This window comes from Stegastes partitus, unplaced genomic scaffold, assembly GCF_000690725.1.
Source record: "Stegastes partitus isolate 25-593 unplaced genomic scaffold, Stegastes_partitus-1.0.2 Scaffold642, whole genome shotgun sequence".
NCBI lineage: Eukaryota > Metazoa > Chordata > Actinopteri > Pomacentridae > Stegastes > Stegastes partitus.
In genome coordinates, this window is record NW_007578373.1 from 56,928 (window position 1) to 79,762 (window position 22,835).

The 22,835-nt window shown below is 43.1% G+C and overlaps 1 protein-coding gene across 1 annotated transcript in view; it reads right to left on the reverse strand.

Moving 5' to 3' along the window:
• The window catches only part of LOC103363214 (GDNF family receptor alpha-4-like), a 52,949-nt gene extending 35,877 nt beyond the window's left edge, over positions 1–17,072 (reverse strand). The window contains exon 1 of the mRNA XM_008289871.1: positions 16,501–17,072. Coding sequence (XP_008288093.1) covers positions 16,501–16,540 — 40 coding nt within the window. The 5' untranslated portion in view covers positions 16,541–17,072. The remainder of the gene's footprint in view (positions 1–16,500) is intronic.
• Positions 17,073–22,835: the final 5,763 nt, after the last annotated feature.

Here is a 22,835-nt window from a genome sequence, read left to right on the forward strand (position 1 = left end):
TTCCAGTCTATGGGAGCCAGGGCTTTGTGGAGCCAGCAGCTAGTGGACGTAGTGATACTGCAGGTTTCTGACACTTCCGGGTTGGCTTCATTTTTCAGGGCCGGTTGCTACGTCCATCTTTTATACAGTCTGTGGAGGAACCACACGTCGACTTTGGCTGCAATAATTCCTGGAAGTACCGGTCACTACAGGTAAACATTTGCACCTAAAGCTGAGCTGGTGACGTGTACTCACTCCACAAACTAACTGGCCTTGTTAACCTTTTCCACTCGAGCCAGCAGGGCTGAACAATTAATCAGCTCCAAATCAAAACTGCAGATTTTTCAAAAAATATGAATACCAAATCACGAAGGCTGCAGTCTAGGATATATATTATTATGCAGCATGTTTGAGCCAGGGATTGTTTTATTATCATTATTATTATTACTCATTTAACTTGATTGCAGAACGTTCAATACTTGGCTGCTGCTGCTGAGCTGATGAAGGGCAGATCTTTTTATTTACAGAAAGGCCCTGTTATGATCTTTTGGAATTATTTTTCGTTATTATCACTTAATTTATTGAACTTGACACAATCGCAACTTTTATTCATTCCTAGCTGTTCAGTCTCCTAAGTCATTTAAAGTTTAACAAATAAACACCTGGAACGAGTCATATCTTTAAGTTTTCATCTTTGCATTAGAATATGCAGCTGCTAACGTCTCGTATGGTGTTGATCCATCACATTTTAAATCTATTACACAACAAATATTAAACAGAAGCTTTAAAAACTCTATGACAGTATCTGAAAAATTTCAGATACTTTCCCCCAAATTGTTGAGCAAAGTGTGCCGGACCAGTCTGTATCTGTTATTACAATGCAGCCCAAAGCCATGTTAGCAGGTTGGTGAGCGTGGAGGCTGCCTGGTACCACGGTGACGAAAATGGATGCAGCATCGTTCTGCTTCGTTTCTGTTGTGGTTGAGAAACTTTAGAGAGGGTTCAATAAGATCTGTGTCACCAGCTCATTGTTAAAGAGAGGCTGGAAAGTTAGAAAAAATAGCAGAAGGGTCTAAGGCCACTTCATACAAACATGTCAAATGAACATTATAAAGTGTTCTTCAAATGCCAACGTGATTCTTACTTTTGCAACAGAATGCGCAAGTTTCACTTTTAGCAATTTTCCGTATCCTCAGCACCGACGGAGAAGCACTTTACTTCCTCCTACATGTTGTGCTCCACCTGCTTTGTGCATGTTGGCCCACACAGTGCAGCTCGTCACAGCCAACCTTTGTCTTGCATGACTCCACCGTCACACTGAGTCAGAGTAAGTCCCATTGAAACTTTAGAAGTTTCCCCGAGGAAGTCCAAACCACGGTGTGTGTGATGCCAAGCCAGAGGGCCCAGGCTGACTGCAGAGAAGGCCAAGACTGGAAAGGAAGTTGTTTAGCTAAATCTAAGTGACATTAATCCTTTTTCCCTCCAAAAAAGGGAGAAATGGCTTCGCTAATTTATCTTCATTGGAAGAGAACACAAAGTACATGCTGATAAATAAATGTACGTGCCTCAGTTTTGATAAAAATTTCCAAAACCTGTTTGTCACCAGCAGACAGCAGAAGGGAAGATTAAACTTTTGTTGCCATACTGTGTCAGCAGGCGGCCGGCAGCACTCTCCATCAGTGCTGGTGGAGTTTAAGATTGTTTTCCCATTGAAAACAATGAGCATCCAGTATGCCATCTGCTGCACACCAGTGCTGTGTGAGTACACAGAGGAGTCTGGAGAGCTGCTTCTAGAAAGACCTCATTCAAACTGAGCACGCTTGTTTAACATCCACTCGATCCAGCAACAGCGGGTCACGTTTCTCAGCAAACGATCCAGGTTTTGAGCCTTTTTTTCCCCGAGAGACCCCGAGAGGCTCGCGTGTTGGAGCATACATTCTCATTTAAACTGATTTACTGGCCATCGGGGGCAAGGTCAGACTTTAGAGCCACGTAGGTTTACAGAAAGTGTTCTCTCAATTTTTTAACCAAAGCTATTCACACATAGAAAAATGAGGAAAATAAATCACATGACCTCTGTCGTCCCCATGGGGGTAGTTGTCAGGCAGCCAGGTGACGTCATGTTAAAGGCATTAAAAAAAATGGTGTCCTCATCACCATCCAGTGAACGTATCAGAAACGACTCTGTGGCAGACAGCGCTGTGTGCCCGTCCTCCTCTCCTCCTCTCCCCACAGACCCAACCCAGGAACCCTGCCATGAACGGACTAAAATTAACTCGTTTTCAACATTTGCTTAATTTTCCTACAAACCATCTTGTTACGTCACATTGGGGAGTTAAGCGCTACACAATTCCTGGCTCAGTGCCTGACAGCTTCCCTCTTTAAACACATAACTTTGTGTAAAACCACAATCTGTCTTTTGTTACACTCGAGCAAGCAGAGTATCTACATATGTCTTACGGCCCAGTAAAACGCTTGTAAAGTACCGCCACCTGTAAAGTCTTAGGACTCCCTAAACTGGCTGGGCCTTAATTGATTTGACAGGTTGTCATTCAAGTCAGTAATCAACATTAGCAATTGTCAGCTCCTCCTGAGCGTATAAATTCTTTGACTTGTGGTAACACTCAACAACAACTGGCTCCTCACAGCAGCTGACATAAGATAAAGCTACAAACAGTAAAAGCTACACAAAGATATCAAAGAGCTTTCCTAGTCAGAAATGTCATTAAGAAATGGCATTTGAAGTCAAGACGAGGTGGTGGGCAGGAAGAAAAACAAAACCCCCGCATGACTGTAAAGAAGCTGCATGGAGCTTCAGCTGACAGGAGAGATGGTGCACTGCTCCACTGTGCAGAATTGATGCTGCACATAGGGTCTACACAGAAGCAGCCTGGCTTAGCCTGCACCCTCTGTAGCACATTATGGTCTGGCTGCACCTCGCTGTCATTCTGCTGTAGGAGAAACACAGTCTGGCTTGTCTGCATTTCTTTAAACCAATCATTGTGTTGGTCAGAGGATACTGAGTGTGTGTCACAGGGGACGTGAGGAAAACTTGTTCTGGTGGTGAAAGTTTCATCTGCAGGAACAAAAACTTTATCAGGAGCTCACGCTGTGGCTCTGGCAGAACTTTATTAAACCGCATCGCAGAAGCTCACATGAAGTGGATCAGTAGTCAATGTCAATGCAAAAGAGCAAAAAGATGCCAAATCAACGTCACAGCGATGGTCATGTCACACAACGGCTCAGCATCCTGTGAGGTGGATATTGGGATTTTCTGATTGTGTTTTGGTGCTGGAACTGTAGTAAAATCAGATTTGATAGATCAGCAAACTGTGAGACTCATACAGCCCTGTCATTGATGATTAAGTGAAGGTTCATGACAAGCTATTCAGATGTGTTTTTCTCAGGACATTTAATTCCAGTTGCCAGTCAGGTTTCTGCCTGGAGAGCAAAGCTATGCTGTTCAGAGATACATTAAGAAGGCTGTCACGATTTAGCCTACATCCAGAGATCTGAGAACTAATCATATAGTTCTCAACTTGCCATTTTCGGTGTGTAGGTTGCGGCTTGGAGGTTGCTATTAGAAAACAGTGACATGCATAAAACAGGCAGAGGGGAGAAAGTCACCTGACAGGAGCAGCCAATGGCAGGCTTGTACTTGCAGCCGACATCTGGTGAGTCTCGATCGTCAGATACAAGACGACATAGTTGCACATACCAAAAATATTGCATGATTGTTTTGAATTTCTAAGTTTGAACTTCTTAAAAAATCCAAACATTTGTAAATTTGTCCAGAAGTGCCTTTGGGTCAGTGGTACTGCTTTCCTGGCTTGACTGTGATTGTGGTAGAAGACGTGCACGTGGATGAGCAGATACAGATGTGAACAAATCGATCACTGGCTGCTCCGTGGCAAAGAGCTGTGATAAATCACTGAGGGTTCTTCACCTGTCACAGGTATCAGCTCGGCCACCAGTTTGTCCTTTAATACTGATGCACTTCAGCATCAATAAATCATTAGTGCATTAATTCAGAGGTGGCAATATAATTACCATGAACAAACAGCGACAGCTGCTCCTGGCCTTTACACTCTATTTTACATTGTGTGCCACAGGGTTGAATTTAACGTGAAAGCTGCTAGATTAGTTTAAAGCACAAAGCACGAGTGCAGCTAATCCACAATCCCCCCCTTATTATTACAACTGCACAGTCACACTCACTTACCTGGTCAGATTATACTGTATACTTGCTGTTATTAGGCGCCGTTATCAGCTAGGATCCTTCTCGCTGTACAAATATCTTCCTCATTCTTGGCACACAAAGACTGTGGTGGAGAAACAGGAGGGGAAAAGTGTTTCTCTGGGTGAAAGTATTCCCACCACTGTGATGAGAAGTGGAAGTGATGCATTTCACATTTCGGGTTTGTTTGGAACAAAGAGTGGAGTAAGTGGTTGGTTAGAATGAGAAGCGACGGTGACCACAGCCGAATGAAGAGACAAAGAGACCAGCCACCTATAAAAACACACGTTTAAACTCAACATCCAAGAAAGAACAAAAAAAAGACTAAGAGGTCTCAGTAGTGACCACAGTGAGCTGTATGAAGTAAGCAAATATAAGAATAAAGAGTGCTTGGCATCAAGAATACAGACATTATCCCATCAACCCTCACTTAAATACCAGGTCAGGTACACACAAGTGAAATCAAGCAATCAGTAAAGAAACAGGAGGCAAGTTCAGCTGTTCATTAACACCATACTTGACTATAAAGCTGAACTGGATTTCTTGCGGTACAACTGGACCAGCTGTCCATTTGTTGACAACTTGTTTCAGTTCTGAAGCCTTGGACTTGTTACACCAACACAAGGCTGTTTCCGTCTAAACCTTCACATGCCGTCAGTCTGTTGGACTCCTACACAACAATCCCACCTCTACACCTTTCATCCTCATCACATGGTTTCTATCAACAGATGCGGTTTGGTGAGATCAATGTGGTTTCGTATTCTTGGTCTGCATGATTTCATTCTTGACCTTGGAAACTGTTTGACAAAGCAAACTCAAGCTAAGGTTCACCAACAGCTTTTCCACCTTTTCTTAGCTGAAACACATGATCTTCAGCAGCTCGCTTGTCATCTGCCCCAATCCTGTACCACAACAAATCTGAACTCAAGTGAGTCTGCAGATTAAGGAGTTGCAGTTAAAAACAAAGCTACAAAGTCTGGAAAGAAACGAGTTGGCCGTGATGATCAAGACACCAAACCATCTCAGGACAAATGCATGCAAGTGTTTTGAATTCGACATCATCAATGAAACATCCATTGATGAGTCCAAGGCTCTGTTTGCTGCCTTGTGTGAAAGCAGCTGTTTTACTGTAACGTTACTAAACCAGTAAATCTGAAGCCGCCTATTAGGCTGTCACTAGAGTGGAGGCAGCAGAGGCTTTGCAAATAAACAGAACGGCATCAATTTCTCTGTGTATTTCAGGATAAGGCTATATGGGCCACATTACATAACAGTTACAGGACAGTCTTAACCCTTTCTACCCCGGGGGTCCCTGGACCAGAACCAGGCTGCCTCCAGAAGGCTACAGAGTGTGGCACAATCACTGAGGAGGTTTAGTTGCCGTCATCAGTTATCATTACCACTGACTCACTGTTTATAGTTTTGATTGGCCATTCTAGTTGTTCACATGTCACTCTGGCCTGGTGATGAGCAGAGGGAAAGGCTTTCTGTTTGTTTGTTTGTTGTTTTTCAGGGAGAAATTTCAAAACTAAAGCCGAGTGCTTAAGGGTTTAATTAAATGTCCACTTTCTAGCTGTTACTGGAGCCTCCTATGAAGCAAGTATTGTTCCTAAGGTCTGAAATTAGCTTTTACCATCAATAAATCATACTGGTTGTCTCCCATGTGAGCTACATATTTTAAAGCCTGCAAAGATGGGCCTGACAATCCTTCACTACACTACGGATTGTACTACATGACAAAAGGACAGCAATTAAGGATTCAATATCATCTCAGATGCTCGAATCAGCGCACGCCAACGCCTTGCACCAGCAGCATTTTCCACTCATGTGATAAGAATGGTACACTTCTGGTCAGTGGCTGAATTTGAGGAGCTCATGCCGAAGAGACAGACTGGATTGGAGTGGACTGTGTGTTTGCAGCATGTGATTAAAGGACATCTAAGGATCGCTGCATGGACTTTGGCTCCCCATTCTGCGCTTCCTTAGCGAAGGCTTAAGTTGAGAGCCATTTGGAGTCTGAGTGACCTTTTAACAGAGCAAAAACTTCTTCATATTGGTAAAATTAGTTCTGCAGCACCAGGGTACGTCAACCAATCTAATCATAAAAAAAAAAAATGTGTGGGAGCAATAGCATGTGGAGCAATTTGCAGAAAGTCAACAATATGAGCTAAGGTTTGGTTCCCCTCTCTGCCAATTTTTCCTCGTAACCCAGCACCTCCCTGTCCTAAATTAACCAGAATAATTTGCAAAGAAGTCAGTGTGTCACCTGCAAAATTTCTAATCACATTTCACAGACACTCAGAGAGTCTGAATCACTAAGCCTCAACATTCTCATTTCCCTCACTTCCTTGTTTATGAAAAACTGCAGCAATAGAGGAGCCATAATTAGTGCAATTATGATCAAAGAGCAAAATAATGGATAATGTCTGAATGGCTGTAAAGGTCCTGGACAGTGATAAATGCCTCCCATTTTTCTTTACATACTGCAAAGGAAACCCTGCCGTGTCATTGTGTAATAAAGGAGCTACTGCCTCCAGCCCTTGTGTTTTGGCAAAGTGGGATTCTCGACAGTCTGTGGTTTTCACAAGAAAAGGGCTGGGAAACAGCGAGTCACTTGAGGCCTACAGGATAATTGCTGGGGGGTTGTGATGTCAGGCTTTAAGAGAGACAGTAACGCTCCCTTCACACATTCAAACCCATACAGTGGAGACACGACAGGATGCCAATCATTGTGAATTGAACCTCCGGAAGCATGCTGACAATAACCACCACTGCTCAGAGACTCGAGAGGCAGCAAGGGGTGCAACACAGGAAAGTTGAGAAAGAGTCAAATGTCTTTCTGACACAAAAGAGGAGAAAAACAATCTCGCAACTTTTGATTTCCTGTTAAACAGCATCTCTCACTCGCTCGTTGCAACAATCAACTGCGTAAATGGGCTTAACGATGAAAGACGAGTGGTTAACGGGTCTCTACCATATAACGGCTCGCGGTATCTGAATGAGGTGAACATGGAAACATCGCTCAGGAACAGCTGTGTCATGCAACTGTGCAGCGGCAACACCAGAAAAGAAGAAGAGTTCTCAACACAAACGTCTTCTAGAAACACATCAAAGAGCACAACTGAACCTAAAGGGGAGGTCCACTCACAGTGACAGGTCACTGGCCAACAAGACTCATAGCTAACAGCCTCGTCTCACTGCAATTTCTGAATTTTTTTCATGCATACGAACACAAGTTTTCCCTTTCAACTTAACGCATTTCATTTGGGAGTAGAATTTGTGCATCCTTCTCTCATCATCAGCCTGCTGACGAAATGACGCGTGGTCATTTTTATCTGACAAATAGTGAAGCAAGTGGTGGAGCTAAGAAAATGTCAAAATAAAATAATTAAAAACTGAATTAAACTGTTTTTTCCAGGTCCATATGCTGATCTACAGAGAGCGGCACGGTGGGGGCAGCTCTGAGGATAATGATGTCAGTGGATTATGTACCAGTAAATGGTAACGGTCCGCACTTACAGTATGCAGCGACTGTAGCTGGGTAGGGTCTACAAAGTGCTTACACTGTGTTTCTCACCAATTCAAACACACTCTTTACTCAAGTAGCACAGCAGCGGGAAGTTTTATTACTTTTTTACATTTTCTGAGGTGTCTTTCCAATCATAGCCAACCTACAAAAATAAAAAACAACTGAGCTGCTGTGCACAGATTCTGATATTCTACAGCAGAGCACCTCCTGATCAGAGCAACAGGTCATACATGATCTGTTCCTCTGATCATATATGACCTGTTGCTCTGATCAGGAACAGGTCATACATGATGCATCACAGACCAGCCACTCCAACAAATCCTTTCTTACAGCTGTAATTAATGAGTCACTCAGAGCAGACAGCAAAAAAAAAAAAACCTTCTACTCACATGGACCACCGGCTTCTTGCAACAGGTTACCAACAGGACAGATGTTTACAGCCAAAAGACTATTTGTTTCTTGGAGGATGCAGGAGGTGGCTTCTACTTCCCAAAGAAATATAAACTTCTAATTTTGGAAACAGCCTTTCAACAGTGAAATGAGTGGCATTAACTTTATGATGGCAGTTTCTTCTAAAATAAAAACAGGAAGAATCTCAAATTGAAAAAAAAAAGAAAAATAAAGTTTTCTAATGTGACAGTTTTGAAGACAGTTGGTTAGAAAGTGCTCTTTTGTCAGAGTAATGCAGCCAGGACAAGGTTATAAAAACTTTCAGCGCACTTAACCCCAGTTTAGTTTAGCTATTAATATTTAAAATTTACAAAACACAAAACCTGCACATTGGGTTTACAAAAGGCCTGATTCCCTTCAGTAAAGGAAGCAAGCAGCAACCTGAACACTATAAAGTGAATGTTTTGCAACTTGCATGGTGCTGACCCGGGATGCAGTGATGGTGCCCCTGCAAAGTCCTGTCACTGCTTCAATACAGTCTCTGGCTCTGGTTTGAAATACAAACAAGCCAAAGCATTTCTACTCCTATTGCAGAATAATAATTAAGTAAAGCCTGCAAATTCCTCAGTGCCATGAAATGGAGACTATTTAGCAGTAAACTTCTGACGTATTGACACTCATTTTGTTCTGAAATACTTTTTAAAATAATTTCTCACCAGATGGCACAATCATTACGGATTGGGTCGAAATTTGAGAATGCAGGATCATCATCAAGATTGTACAATCCCAGGTTTTAGGGTCTCAACTGTGATAGTTTATGCTACAAAAAATAAGTATTTTTTGCTAAATTTGTGATGAGACCCTGACGTTGGACGACAACATCTCAAGAAGCATTTAAGCTACAGACTTCAAATCCTCCATCCTCAAATTTTTTCAACCCAATCCGAGAAGATTTTCTAAAATCTGGCTATTATAATGCTTTGGTGCTTTCTGCAATAAAAACACATTTGAAACAGAGCGTTTCCAAACATATTTAGGATTTGAAGAACCCAAACTAAATGTCTGGCAGAGTTCCTCCTGCCAACAGGATGGGCAGTCTGACTTACTGGGAATTGTGGGTGCAGCCACAGATCTGAAGCCAGTCTCTGACACATCTGTCATCATGATAGCAGATGGGCCTGAGGTCAGGACGTGGCTGACCTGGGATCAGCCCAGGCTTTGACCACAGAGAGCAGCGGCCTCTCCGGGGACCACTGAATCGTGTCCGACACTGAGTTTGGGTAAGGACACACACATGATATATACAGACACACATGCAGCACTCAATCTACCGCTTGTTCACACACTTGACACACACACACACACACACACACACACACACACACACACACACACACACACACACACACACACACACAGAGCCAAGGAAGCAGAAGCCAACACACCATCTGCCGCCCCTGTGTTTGAGTTCCAAATCCCAGTTATCAACAAAACACACAGAAGACCTCCAAACTACCCCCTTGGATACACCATTCCCTTTGAGAAGAATGCACACACACACACACACACACACACACACACACACACACACACAGCCCTGCACCTAGATCAGATGGAACCAGGTGGATGGAGGCCAGGTAAGTTGCTCATTTTTCATTAAATGCGACAGAAGAAGGAAGATGGATTTCCTCACTTCTTTCACCAAGTTCATTCACCTCACACACTTCTAATCCTCTTCATCTCCCAAACCTCCCCTTCCCCCTCACAGCCCCGTCCTCCCTCTCTCCTCTGACCTGAGATGATCGTCTCTCCTTCCTACTCCAAGCAGCTTTTTTTTTTTTTTTACACTTATCATCAAAGCAGGTTTATGATGCTCATTTCTCCGGCCTCATTGCTCTCCATAGACGTCATCGTCTGTCACCGGAGATCAATACAGATAAGCCATTCTCTCCCTCCCTCTCTCTCGCTCTCTACCTACTGGAAGGACTCCTGTGGTTCAAAGCACACACCCCTGCAGCGCTGTGGAATCATCAGTAATAGGTGTGTTAGCGCAGTGAGACAGTCTGCAGCCCACCCTGAAAAACACCTGACACCTGCATGTACGCTTATGTGCGTCTGCTATGTGTGCTCTAAGTGAAAGTGGCGCGTTCAGATGGAGTCGTGTCTAACGTCAGACCCACATATCACATGTAGGCTGTCCTAGTGCATCTCAAACAATAAGAATATCTTGAAAATGTTATTCTTGTACTATATTTCAAAGTGATAAACTGTTCTATATTCATTACATAAAGTGCAATATTTCAAGCCTCTTTTGTTTTATTTTGATGATTGTGGCTTTATTTCCAGAGATCAATCATATTTACAAATCAGAAACATAAGGTCATTTCTACCCTTAACACCTGGGAGGGGCTTCGTTACCACTAACGACTGCATCAGTGTCGTGTGGCTTGGCGGTGACCAACCTGTGGTGTTACTGAAGCCCAGGCTGCTTTGATAACAGCCTTGTATTTTCGGTGTTTCTCATTTTCCTCTCGACAATAAGCCACATGGGGTTCAGGTCGAGCAGCCAATCAAGCACCAGTAATATCACGGTCAGCAAACCGTTTGGTGGTAGTTTTGGGTCTGTGGGCAGGTGCCAAGTCCTGCTGGAAAAGGAAATCAGCATTTCCATCAAGCTTGTCAGCAGATGGAGTCATGAAGTGCTCTAAAGACTCCGGGTAGATGACGCTGTTGACTTTGGACCAACACCAGCAGACAACATGACACCACAAAACATCACAGATTGCAGAAACTTCGTGCTGGACTTCACACACTTTGGACCAATGAGCAACTTTTTTTTTTTTCCGGTCCAGTTAACAGGCTTCTGACATCGTCTCTGGTCCAGGTGTGGCTTGATATTAGAAATATGACAGTTGCAGCTCCGTTCCTGAAGACGTCTGTGCTTGGTGGTTCTTAATATTCTGACACCAGCCTCAGTCCACTCTTTGTCAAGCTCTCCTAAGTCCTTCAAAGGTTCTTATTAGACTTCAATCCAGCACTGTGCCAACAGCCAGCGTTTCAGCAACGACCCTTTGCGGTCTACCCTCCCTGTGGAGAGTGTTGATGGTCGTCTTCTGGACAACTTTCACGTCAGCGGTTGTCCCCATGACTGTGGCTGTGTTTACTGAACTAGAGCGAGAGATGTGCAGTACTTTGACTTAAAGTTTTTACATTTTTCTTCTTTAGAAACACTTCAATTCGATTTTGGCTCAAATCATGATCAAGCAGGAATCCACGGTGCCTTCTTCAAACTTTGCCTCCACGACACCTCTTGCACTCCTGCAGCCTCATATCGTGACACTTTCATCTCGGTGCTTAACTGTTGGGACGATGCACTCACTGTGGTCGCTCTGGCCACATTCACACCAAACATCCTGAACCCCAACTAATTCATCTTGCTCTCATCTGATTAAAGAATGTGTTGCCACCATTCATCAGGTTTCTTGTGCTTTAGGTCAGTTCAATTTGGCAGTTTTTGCGTTGGAGAACATGCGAGGGTGGTTTTCTCTGATGCCGCCCGTTATGCAACGTCATTCACACGATCCACAGTCACAGGCAGATGTTGATTGATGATCTCTGTACCAGGTATGAAGCACTTGTCCGTCTGTTTTTCACTGAGCCTCCTGCTTTCGTTTCTGTCTTGCTTCATAATTAAAAAGTGTTTAAAAAATAAATAAAAGGTGAAGAGGAAATGTGTGTTCGAGCTGTTGTGACTAAAAGCCAATCTAGCATTCTGGCACGTTAGCGGTGAGCTCACCAGCTACTGTCGTTCACTTTCTGCCTCGTCAGACGTCACTGCATCAGCAAGCTTCCACGTTCTACACAATCCTACATCTGGTGAAGACACAACAAGCCATCACTCTGATGTCACCAAGCGTTAAGAAATAAAAACCTTGATGATGTCATGAGACTCTTTTCATTCGGTGTCAGTGAGTGAAGATTGTTAACGAGAAAGTCAAACTGAGGGTGTGAGCCTGAAAGACAGGAATACTGTGCAAAGGTTCTAATTAAAGATGATACTGGTTGATTCACTGAGATAATCGAGGGACCTGGAATACTTCTGTAGATAGACAGATAGATCTGGATTCATGGATTCATCCTTTCCAGAGAACGTCCTCAAATGTGTTCTCTTCTTTTCTGAACGATATTCGGTTCACTGTAATGTACGACGAAGGAAAGCGTCAAATCAAATGTTTAGCAGAACTACTTGAAAGAGAACTAAAACAGGGACGTGCTGATCATGATATTTATTCATTTATTTCTTTTCTTTTTTTTTTTTTACTATTTTATTGATAGTCATTGATGTTTGTGTAACTATCTCAAAAAAAGTGTAAATGAGCAGAAAATGGTGCACAAAACATGCATGTTCCCGTTTGCTAGCGTGGTACAGGCATAAAAGATTACAGATGACAGCGTACACGTACAAATGAAAGGAAAAACCAACATGAACCCACCAGGACAGCTTCAGTGCATTTTGGCATTGATTCTCCAAGGATGGAGCACCACTCTTTCCTCATTTGGTGTTTTGATGGTGGTGGTGGAGAGCGCTGTGTGTGATGTCAGTCCAAAATCTCCCATAGATGTTCACTCATACTGAGATTAAACTGTGAAGACCTTCCCATTTGTCATCAAACCACTGAGCGAGGCCACTCCAATCAGGGAAGAAATGTTTCATCACACGGATAAAGGTGATCACTCAGAACAACTTTGCACTGATTTGCAGTGAGCTTTCTTCTAAAGGGTCAAGTGGACTCAGACCATGCCAGTAAAATACCCCTCACAACATAACAGAGGCAGTTCTTCCGTTCATTTGCCCCCCATCAGTCGAGATACAGAGCGGAATAAAATGATTTAAACCCCATTTCTCTTTGCAGTGAAACAGTCATAAAAAAAATAAAGTTTATCACTTAAAACTCAAGTCAGAAGATCACAGACAAAAATGTCTCACACCTTTTTTAACTTTGGCAGATAAATTGAAGGTGAAAATAGTCGACCAGGGAGACCAGGAGAGGAACTGAATCAGGAAAAGCTGTGCATGGAGGGGTTAAAACTTATCCAAATATTTTCTGTGGACAGCTCCACTCCCAAAGTATCAGTATCAGGATAGGTCTTCAAAAACCCACAAGTGGCGTCTATGCAAAATGAACCCTGTCACACACCCTCCCACCCCTAAAAATACACACAAACATGCACACCTGCCTGTGCACCGATAAGACGTCAACCACCGCCGCTCCAAATGTGTTTGCACACCGGTGTCGGTTGACTGCACTTCCTCATTGAACGACTTGAACAATTTATTCTGACGCGGAGCCGAATCCGAGGGGGAATTTAGATTGAGATTGAAAAAAAAAAAGAGAAAAAAAAAATCAGACACGACCTGAAAGCCTTGAGGGAGGGAAAGAAGGGAGGGAGAGAGAATGGGCGGGCGGGCGAGTGAACCTGAGGCGGAGAGACAGCGAGATATATGAGGCTGTCACTCAACATTACAGCATCACTACAAGCTGGACAATCATTAACACGGCTAATGAACACAGCGGGGCCGTGCTGCAGTACCAACCACGCTCACATATAAAGCCACAGTGGGGGAATTTCATTAGTCTTGCTACAGCACTGATATAATCCACTGATTGTCAACCTGGAACTGCTCGTACCTGGAAGGACTGTGAAGTAGCTTGAAAAGTGGAAAAAAAAAAAAAAAGAAAAAGAAGTAGAAATGCTGACTTGATTGTATGGGATGGATGTACAGTAAGTGGGTAAAAGTTCTAAAAGGGTGAATCTTCCAGCTGCATGGAGCGGTATAGGATCCAGCACAGCCCGAATTAACCGCAACAATTAAAGGTGGAACGCTGTCAAATACGTCCATGAAGCCGTCCCACTGAAGCCTGGCACAGCCTGAGGGGTTGGAACGCTTTATGCCACCAGAGTAACCATCACACGGCAAAAACCATGCTTTGTAAATAAAAATAAAACAAACATTAACAACATATTTTGATATTTTGCATCCATGGACTTGGAAACAGTTTTGGCACCAAGAGTCTAAATGAAAGTGAAACTAATTTGTCATTTCATCACCTCTAAAGTGAAGTCAGGTGATTTCCTGGCGTGCTCCGTCAGCCCATGTCTTGTGCCTTAAGCAGTGTAAGAATATACGACGCTGTATGGGCGTGTCCTGTCAACACACTGTTCACACGCTCCGAGTCTGATCAAACAAAACAATAACCAACAAAAAAAAAAAAAAAAAGGCCAAGTTTGAACAGAGCGTGACATCTAGGTTTTTGTGCTCTAATTTTGTTTTGCGTTTACAAACCTCTCTTTGCGAAACGCTTTCTTTCTAACCTGAATTCTGAAACTGAGGAAACTCTGTATTCACTTACAGAGTGTCAAACGACTGCTCTTATCTAATCTGCACGCCTTGGAATGATTTGCCTAACCCTTTTATCGCAGCGACAAGAAAAGCTTTTTGGCCCACTGAACTGGGTTCTTTACACTCATGTTTCGCTCCACGTTCAGGATTTTCAGGAACAAGTATTTGGCAGTTTGGAAAAGTACGTAATAAAGAACGAGGGACATTCTGACCTTGACTTAGCCTCCCCTTTAGATCTTTAAATTCAACATATACACACAGTGCAGTGCACTGGAACATCATAAACTGGTTATTTTAGGCTCGTCCACGACCCACTATCGTGCTATAAAGACTATGATGCTGTTAAGAAATCTTTTTTTGTTGTTGTTTTCTTTTCATTTACTAGCTGTCAGTGGCCAGGCGCAGACACACAACCCCCACAGAAAACACACAGAAATGAAAAGAGCGAGAAAAAAAAAAGGAATAAACTTAACGAGGTCATCTTCAGGTCTGTGTCACAATCACACCCAGCGGTAGGAGCATTCATTACAAACTGATGATGATGACATGATGATGGTCAGCAATGATACGAGCCTTCAAATACTGAAAAAGGAAGGAAGCGGTCTATATCAGAGTTCATGCAACTCTGGGCTTTTTTTCAGTTATACTCAGGCTAAACTGTCAGCCTAATTTGTAGATGTGGAAAAAAAAACAGACATCCTCACCACGTCAAAAATAATCAAAACTGAAAATCTGAGAAAACAAATAAAAGAAAAGAAACGATACAAAAGCTCTCCGGTACGTAAAGTCTACGTCCGTATTTACTGTAAACATCTCTGGAGCTGCAGAGACGTGTAAAGGTGTAGAAAATGTAGGCACAACGGGAAAAAGAGTCTGTCAATTTAAATGTAACATTCTTGATTCTCATTTAGCCGGAATCTGAGGCCAAACACATGACGAGTCCTATAATCACTTCTATATTTGTGGAATATTTGCTTGAGATTGCAGAAGGGCAACATGCTTAAATACACCGTAATCATTAGAGCAAGACTGAGGAGACGTAATTAGAGCTTTGCTCTGTGGAGATCCACATCTTCATGCTTTCACTTCAGAGTTTTCTCTTGAAGTTATTTATTCCTATTAAACATTAGATTTTAAGATGAATCATAAAGATTGTGCTCCTCTTTTAAATCCTACAAGCGGTTTGGTTTCTGATGCATTGTTTTCATGTGCAGATGGACAAAATTATTTTTACAATATTTAAACACTAAAAATATATTTTAATACAAACTTTAAAGCATTGTAAATGTAAACAATGTTGTATTTTTTTTATTAAGCATCTGAAATTCTTTGAGCCTCTGTATCTCCATATAATACAGTCCCTGCTGCACTGTTGGGACCTGAACTACTAAATATAACAGCCATTATTATTATTATGACAATAATAAATGATACGTGTCATTCAGGGTGTTTCTGCTTCAGTCATCATTGCAAAGTTTCAGTTGAGGGTTTGGAGCTGGTAGGGCGTAGCCTAGTGGTGCTTCAGACGCAAAACTAACCACAGATGTATTGTCTTGGTTCAACCAGGAGCACAGGACCACATCCAAACACTCAGTTCCTCAAACACAAATAATACTATTTGAGGATGAAGTCGTCTTTTCCTTCTTGTTCTTTCTTTTTCTATTTTTTTTTTTTTACTCTGCTGAAAAGTTGAGTTTTATCCCCAAAGCTCCAAAACCGTGAAATTGACCAAACGAGCCAAAAAAAAAAAAAAAAACAAAAACGCTGCACCTCGAAGTAACAGAAGCAGATAATAAGAAGAGGCAGAAATATCTCTCTTTACTCTGAGGCAAATGGTGAGGCCACTAATGAAGTGTGACTTTTCCCTCTCCATCCTCATCTCCTCCTAACTTGCGAGTCCAGGACCGTGTGAGACAAAGACCGGGCTGTTGGTTGTTCTAAGAATCAAAGCAGCGGACGTACCTGAGAAGAAAAGAGCGAAGACGATCCCGGGGAGAATCATGTTTGCTGTGCTCGGGACGCCCGGTGGGGGGTGAAACGAGTGGATGTTGGACGGGACTTGGTGCGTCCTCGGCTGGTCCAGCAGCACCGCTGTGCGCCCCGGAGAAAGACACCCAGCTCGCCGCGCGGACACTATCCGTGCGTCCGCCTTTTGTCCTCCGCCGGCGACGGTAAAGTCCCTCAAGTTTCCACCAGCTCCCAGATGGGAGAAAGGAAAGCCTCGGAGGAATGTGTCGGAGCGAAGTACGCGCCGGAGAGGCAGCAGCTGAGAGAGTGAGCGTGTCTGTGCCAAAGCTCCAGATTTCACACCGCGCCGCTCCGAGAAATCAACTACTGGACGGAGGAAATGTCAAGCGTCACCTGGCTGCAGCTGTGCCCGCGGACGGTCATCACGACGCGGCTCCGCTGGTGAAGGGTCCCGGTGCATTCTGCGATCATGATGCTGACGGGCAGAGGAGGCTGGGGTTATTAACTGGTGATATCCCTCCTCCTCCTCTTCCTCCTCCTCCCCCTCAGACCATCATCATCATCATCACCATCACCATCACCACCACCTTTTGGGACAGCCTGATGAGAACAGTCCTTTAATAAGGTCCAGGTCTTAGAAGTGAAATTGAAGAAGTGAAATTAGGAAGAAGTGAAATTAGGAAGAAGTGAAATTAGGAAGAAGTGAAACTGTAAGTTGCTTCTTATGTTTAATTTTGTGTTTCTGCAACTGCCACAACTGCATGCATTGTTATTCCATGTGTCTTTGGAAACAGGAGCAACATTCGCCCTCACCTTTCTGCATAAAGCTGCACATGTTTGTTCTGTTAGTAACTGTATGCTGTTCAATGGGCCATTTAACCTCAGAATTGCGCCGAGTTTTCTCAAAGATGTGATGCCTCCCGAGTCCAGCAGTTTGGACACATCAATGAGACTTTAATGGTTTTATGATTTCGTTGTGATGGAGGTAGATGCACCATGAGAAAGGAATATTCCACCAAAACCACACAAGAGCCTTGCCTTTAATGTAACAGAACTCATTTTTAACAGAAAGCTACGTAAACACAAGCCCTCAAGCCAAGCAGCTGGAGGGGAAATGTCTCTGAAGAATGGCATCTCTCCAGAAATGTGTGGACCCTGGAGGAGGACTGAGCCTGTATTCAAATAAAGGAAGTGACTTCTGTTGCATTGACTGACTCCAGTGGATTCTTATGTAGTTCATCTAAACTGTTTCATTTGAAACCCTACAGATCAACTAAGAAGTAATGCAGCTCCTGTGACATAAAGTTGTTGTTTTGCTTTTGGTTATAAAGATCTCATCAGAACAACTGCAGCCTTGACTTTTTAGTCTGATCATATTTGCACCTTGCTCAGTTTTCAGCCTCTGTGCTTCACATCATTCAGTTTTAAAGTAAAATAAGCGACGCTACGGTAATGTGCCAAGTCTCAGCTTTATTTTGAGCAGGCTTACATGAATGTAGAAGGGTTGCTGTGTGAGACATAGCCCTTTGAGCGCTCACATTTTAGGGGTTCAAGAGGAACCAGATCATGTTTAAGATTAAGGTGGAGCTGTCCGTCGATATGAAAAAGTGAACCATGCAAGAGACAAAGGAGAACTGAGCCTCAAAAAACAAGCATAAACCTCCTGTCAAAGTGAGCTGCTATAGTTTGGTAGCTAATCCGACATCAACATGGAGGTGCTCTGTTAGGGCTTGTGCATGTACGATGGACAGTAGAGCTGCCACACTGTCATTTATTATTGATGATTTCGCTGCTTATTGGAGCAACATGTTGGATGCAGATGTATATGAAGGAGCATTCTGCGTGTCCACATTCAGCCAAAGACAACTTAATGGAAGACGTTTCGATGCTAAAGCAACCAAAGGGCTTTTGGGAGGTGAAGAGGTCGAACATCCTTCAGTCACCTCTCATCATCCTGTTACTCTGTGGTCCTCTACATCACGTAGCCTTAATGTTGTGCAGCACAATCATGTTGTAAATGTACAGTGTTGACCAGACGTGATGTAGTTGACTGTTGTATGTATCAGATGCCGTTTTTATTTCAGCGAGCTCTGAGACATATAAATCTCCAAAAGGAACATCACAGAGTTATACACCTAATACACCCTCGGTAATACGTGGAACTTTATAATGGTTTATATTGCATCGGCTGACAAGAATGAGGCAGGAACTATAAAAGGAGGCAAAATTTTGAGGGGATTATGAAATATTACAATAATGGGATACTTCCTCCCACCGAGTTATTTTGCCTGTGCAAAGCAGTGGATTACAAAGTGGGGTCATTTGGAGGGCTGCAGGGCCTCCACCTGTTAAACCACTGTAGCGTCACTCTCATTTCATTTGCACATAAGACCACAACAGAATCATAAAAGACAGACTCGCACTGCCTGCAGTAGGAACATGTTGCTACATTAAGCATAGCGAGAACACCACCCGCGTGTGTCTCTTGTGGAGTTCTTTGACATTTTAGAGGCTAAGATCTGCTCCCGACTCCTCACAAGCAACACAAATAATTGCAGTAAAAAAAGGAATAACTTTTTATTCTTTGGAATTACTTGTGGCTCTTTTTTTTTGAACCTGTGCTACTTTTGAAATGTTGTTAAATTTTTGTCTTTGCATTCAAAAAGCATGGAATGCAGGTTGTTTTTGTCTGACTGGATGGTTGCTGTGTCCAATTAGGCAACTGTAGAATCATAAATTCTGGCTGTGACTTGGCCGAGACAGATTACCTGATTAAAGACCAGTCATCAGGAAGTCGGTGGTTAGGAACCAGCTTCAAGACACGATGTGAGAGAAGGTAGCAGAGGTCAGGATGTCAGGAAGGATCCAAGATGCATCATTGGTTCTCATCCACTAGGAGACAATACACAGGATTAAATCATATTTGATCACAACACCCTACTTTTCTAGGTTAGAGCTGTTTTCACTCTGACATTGTTCCGTCTGAACTGGCTGCCATTTGCTCTAAATGGATCATTGTACCCTGTTCTTAAAGGACCTACAGTGTGTGAAAGTACCCTGAGCCATAATTAAACCAATAATTTAAAAGGACTGAAAGGTTCAAAACGCTGTCAAAAATATACAAATGTAAATCAACTAATTGTGGTTATGAACTACTCCTTCACGTACAACAATGGGTTGCACACATGTTTTTGTTTGGCCTCTGTGCAGGACCAATGGTGCCAAGTCAGGTAACCACACAGCAAAGACACACCTGTAGAAAAGAATCTCACAATCTCACAGATTTTTATAATGTGTACATCTACAACAAAGAACCCACAACTGTGTCAGTCACCAGCCACTGGGCCTGTCATCACAATCTTCCATCAGAGATGCTCAAACACACAAAACACATCATTTTAAATTCTAATGTAGACACTTTACAGACCATTTCTACAGCCAAATACACCAGGCTGAAACTGGAGCAAGTTGTCAGACAGTGAGGAATGAGATGATTTTAAACCTCATGATCGTGTTTTTAACAGGGTTACTCACATTTATTTGTATGGATTAACAGATGTCCAGCATTTAGCGACAGGCTTGAGCTAACCATGAAGAGGTTATTGCTGCTGGGACAAAAAGCCACAAAGACACACGTCTGTATCACTGTGTCTGAGTTTAGTCGGTAGAACAGTGACGCAACACTGACACCATCAGGACAAACTGCAAGTGCCAAAATTGTCTTGTTTCATGTAGCATGCTGCTATTCACGGCCCTTTAAGACCTGAGATCACCTTGACTGAACATTCCACCTTCACCATTTCTGTACTCATTCATCTGCTGGCACCAGATGAGGAATGTAGGAAAATGGTCATCGAGTAGGAATTCAAGTGCACACAAAGGATGTTTTTAATGTAATAAATATCACAGCACTTTGAGCTGACAATACATTTCTACCAATTTGTTTACTTGCTTTAATTAGATTATGAGCTCACACAAAACAAATAAAACGTACTGTAATTTATCATGTGACAAAATTCATTTCAAAAGGAGCGCTCTTTGTAATTTCATTTTGACAGCCCTTATAGCACACAGCGGGTGGTTTCATATTGTGCTTTTTTTTTTTTGATCTTCAGTGATTTCAGCATTTAGGGTGTAGATGGTGTCTGTGATTTGATGTGAAGCAGGTGTGGGGCGGTGCACGGCGCTGTGGCTGTGCTGCTCCTCATCCACGGTGCTGCGGTGCGGGCACTTAGGTGCACTGCTGGACTGGATGATTGTGTAAATGGAGGAGAAAGGAGCTGGAGGAGACACTTTTATGGCTGGCCAACCATAAATAGCAGCTACACAGAGGCACACGCTCACATATATCACAACAGACACGAATGCACGTGCACACAGACCGCGCACCATCATATGTCCTTAAATTTCCTCACATGCAATTCCTATAATTGGTGGTGGAAGCAGCTGCAATGACATCCAGGTTTTATGGCCAAGTGTCTGCAAAATGCTAATGCCTGAATGTCAGAGATTAGTCTCACTGACAACAGGAGAAACAAGATAATAGAATTTGAACCAAACTATCTGGTTTTGTTTTGCACAGAATCGTGAGCATGACATTAGCCGGCAGACAGCCGAGCAACAGGGAGGCCGAGCAGACAACAACAGCACCAACGTGTTGTACGTTGTATTAACAGCTTCACTTACAAATCACAAACTGTAATCAGGGAGACCATTTTAATAATATGTGCACACACAGACACATACACACACAAGTGTCACAACCTTACACCATCAAGCAAATTACATGCCTCTCCATTCACCCCCAGAGGTCACTCAACCTCATGGCCTGTTGGGCAACAAGCTGTTCAGCTAATCAGCAGAGAGCCTCTTCTCTCCAGGGAGTGGCTTATAGCGAACTCCACTGTGACATCACAACAAATAACAGCCACTGTGACATCACAATAGAGGCTTTGCAGAGACATCATAAATCTCTTTGTGATCACATCTGGTTCCACCCTGGAGGTCTGCTGCCAAACCGGCTGTAAGGTCTATACGACTAGCTGGCTGCAAGAATACGGGGTGATTATTGTAAGTAATGTTATAGCCGGATGTCCTGTTATGGAAAACAGTAGCTGAGCTTGTCATCACTCATATCAGCTGTGTCACATCACTTGCCATATTTACATCCTTACCACTGACTCTACAGCAGATAGTCAGTTTGTACTTTTGCTGCAAAACACATCTCAGCAGTCTTACTGGGTTGAACCAAAAAACATCTCTGTGTGACTTTCAACATGAAACAAATGCAAATAGGCCTTTGCACTCCTGGAAAAAACAGTGACTTGGGTGATTTGATCACAAGTGGAAAGCATCAGTTCACATCTGACATTAGAACTTGTCTCAACATGATGACCAGATCTGCTCTATGTGCAAATGACACCTTTGTACCATCTGCTTGCAAACAGAATGTAGTCTGAGTGATCAGATGTCATCAATGAGACTTGGGGGAAATTGTGCTTAGAACAGCCCACCTCTGATATCACCAAAGAGCCATGTTGATGCCGGGTATGAACTATAGACTGGCGTACACAAGATTAGGAGGAACAGGTGTACAGAAGCTTTTGCAATAGTTCAGACAGGCATGGAGTCACAAGTCCCTTTCCTGTCCAATCGTCCACTCCTTCAGTCCAGCCCACTGAGCTGCTTTATCACGAGGCAGCATTCATTCAATTTTTTTGCTCTTTATTTTGTACTTTATTATATATGGCACTGAAGGAGCTGCTCTCAATCTCATTGTACATGTGTATAGTGACAATAAAGGCATTCTATTCTATTCTATTCTATTCTATTCTACCGCTCCACGCTGCTACATCAGCCTCTCCAGAGCCGATGATCATCTGCTGCTCAACTCGTCTTCACACATTTCTCATGCAGGTGATAAAACTCAGTGTTTGGGAGAATTGTTCTTACCTTCTGACTGTGATTGTGTCCGGGCGGGCCAATCCATCTTCAGAGTAGAACCACAGCTCTCAAACCAAAGGGGACCGGAAGTTAATGATCACATGTCCTGAATCTGGAGCGTCACTTTGGAAAATCACCTTCATCCTCCTCAGACAATATTAGAATCCAGTGAGAGCTTCTAGCAGTCACATCCCTCCTCCAACCTCCGTTGTCATCATGAACTTCTGATCTGCTTCAGTTCATAACTTCAAATCCACATCCAATCCAGCTCCTCCAGGTTATCTGAGATTTAAGCACCTTAATCCTGCTCCTGCTCTGGAAGTCCTGACATCCAGCCTCCCCTCGTCATGTCTCCTCCAGGCGTCCACCAGTCTCTCCTCTAAACA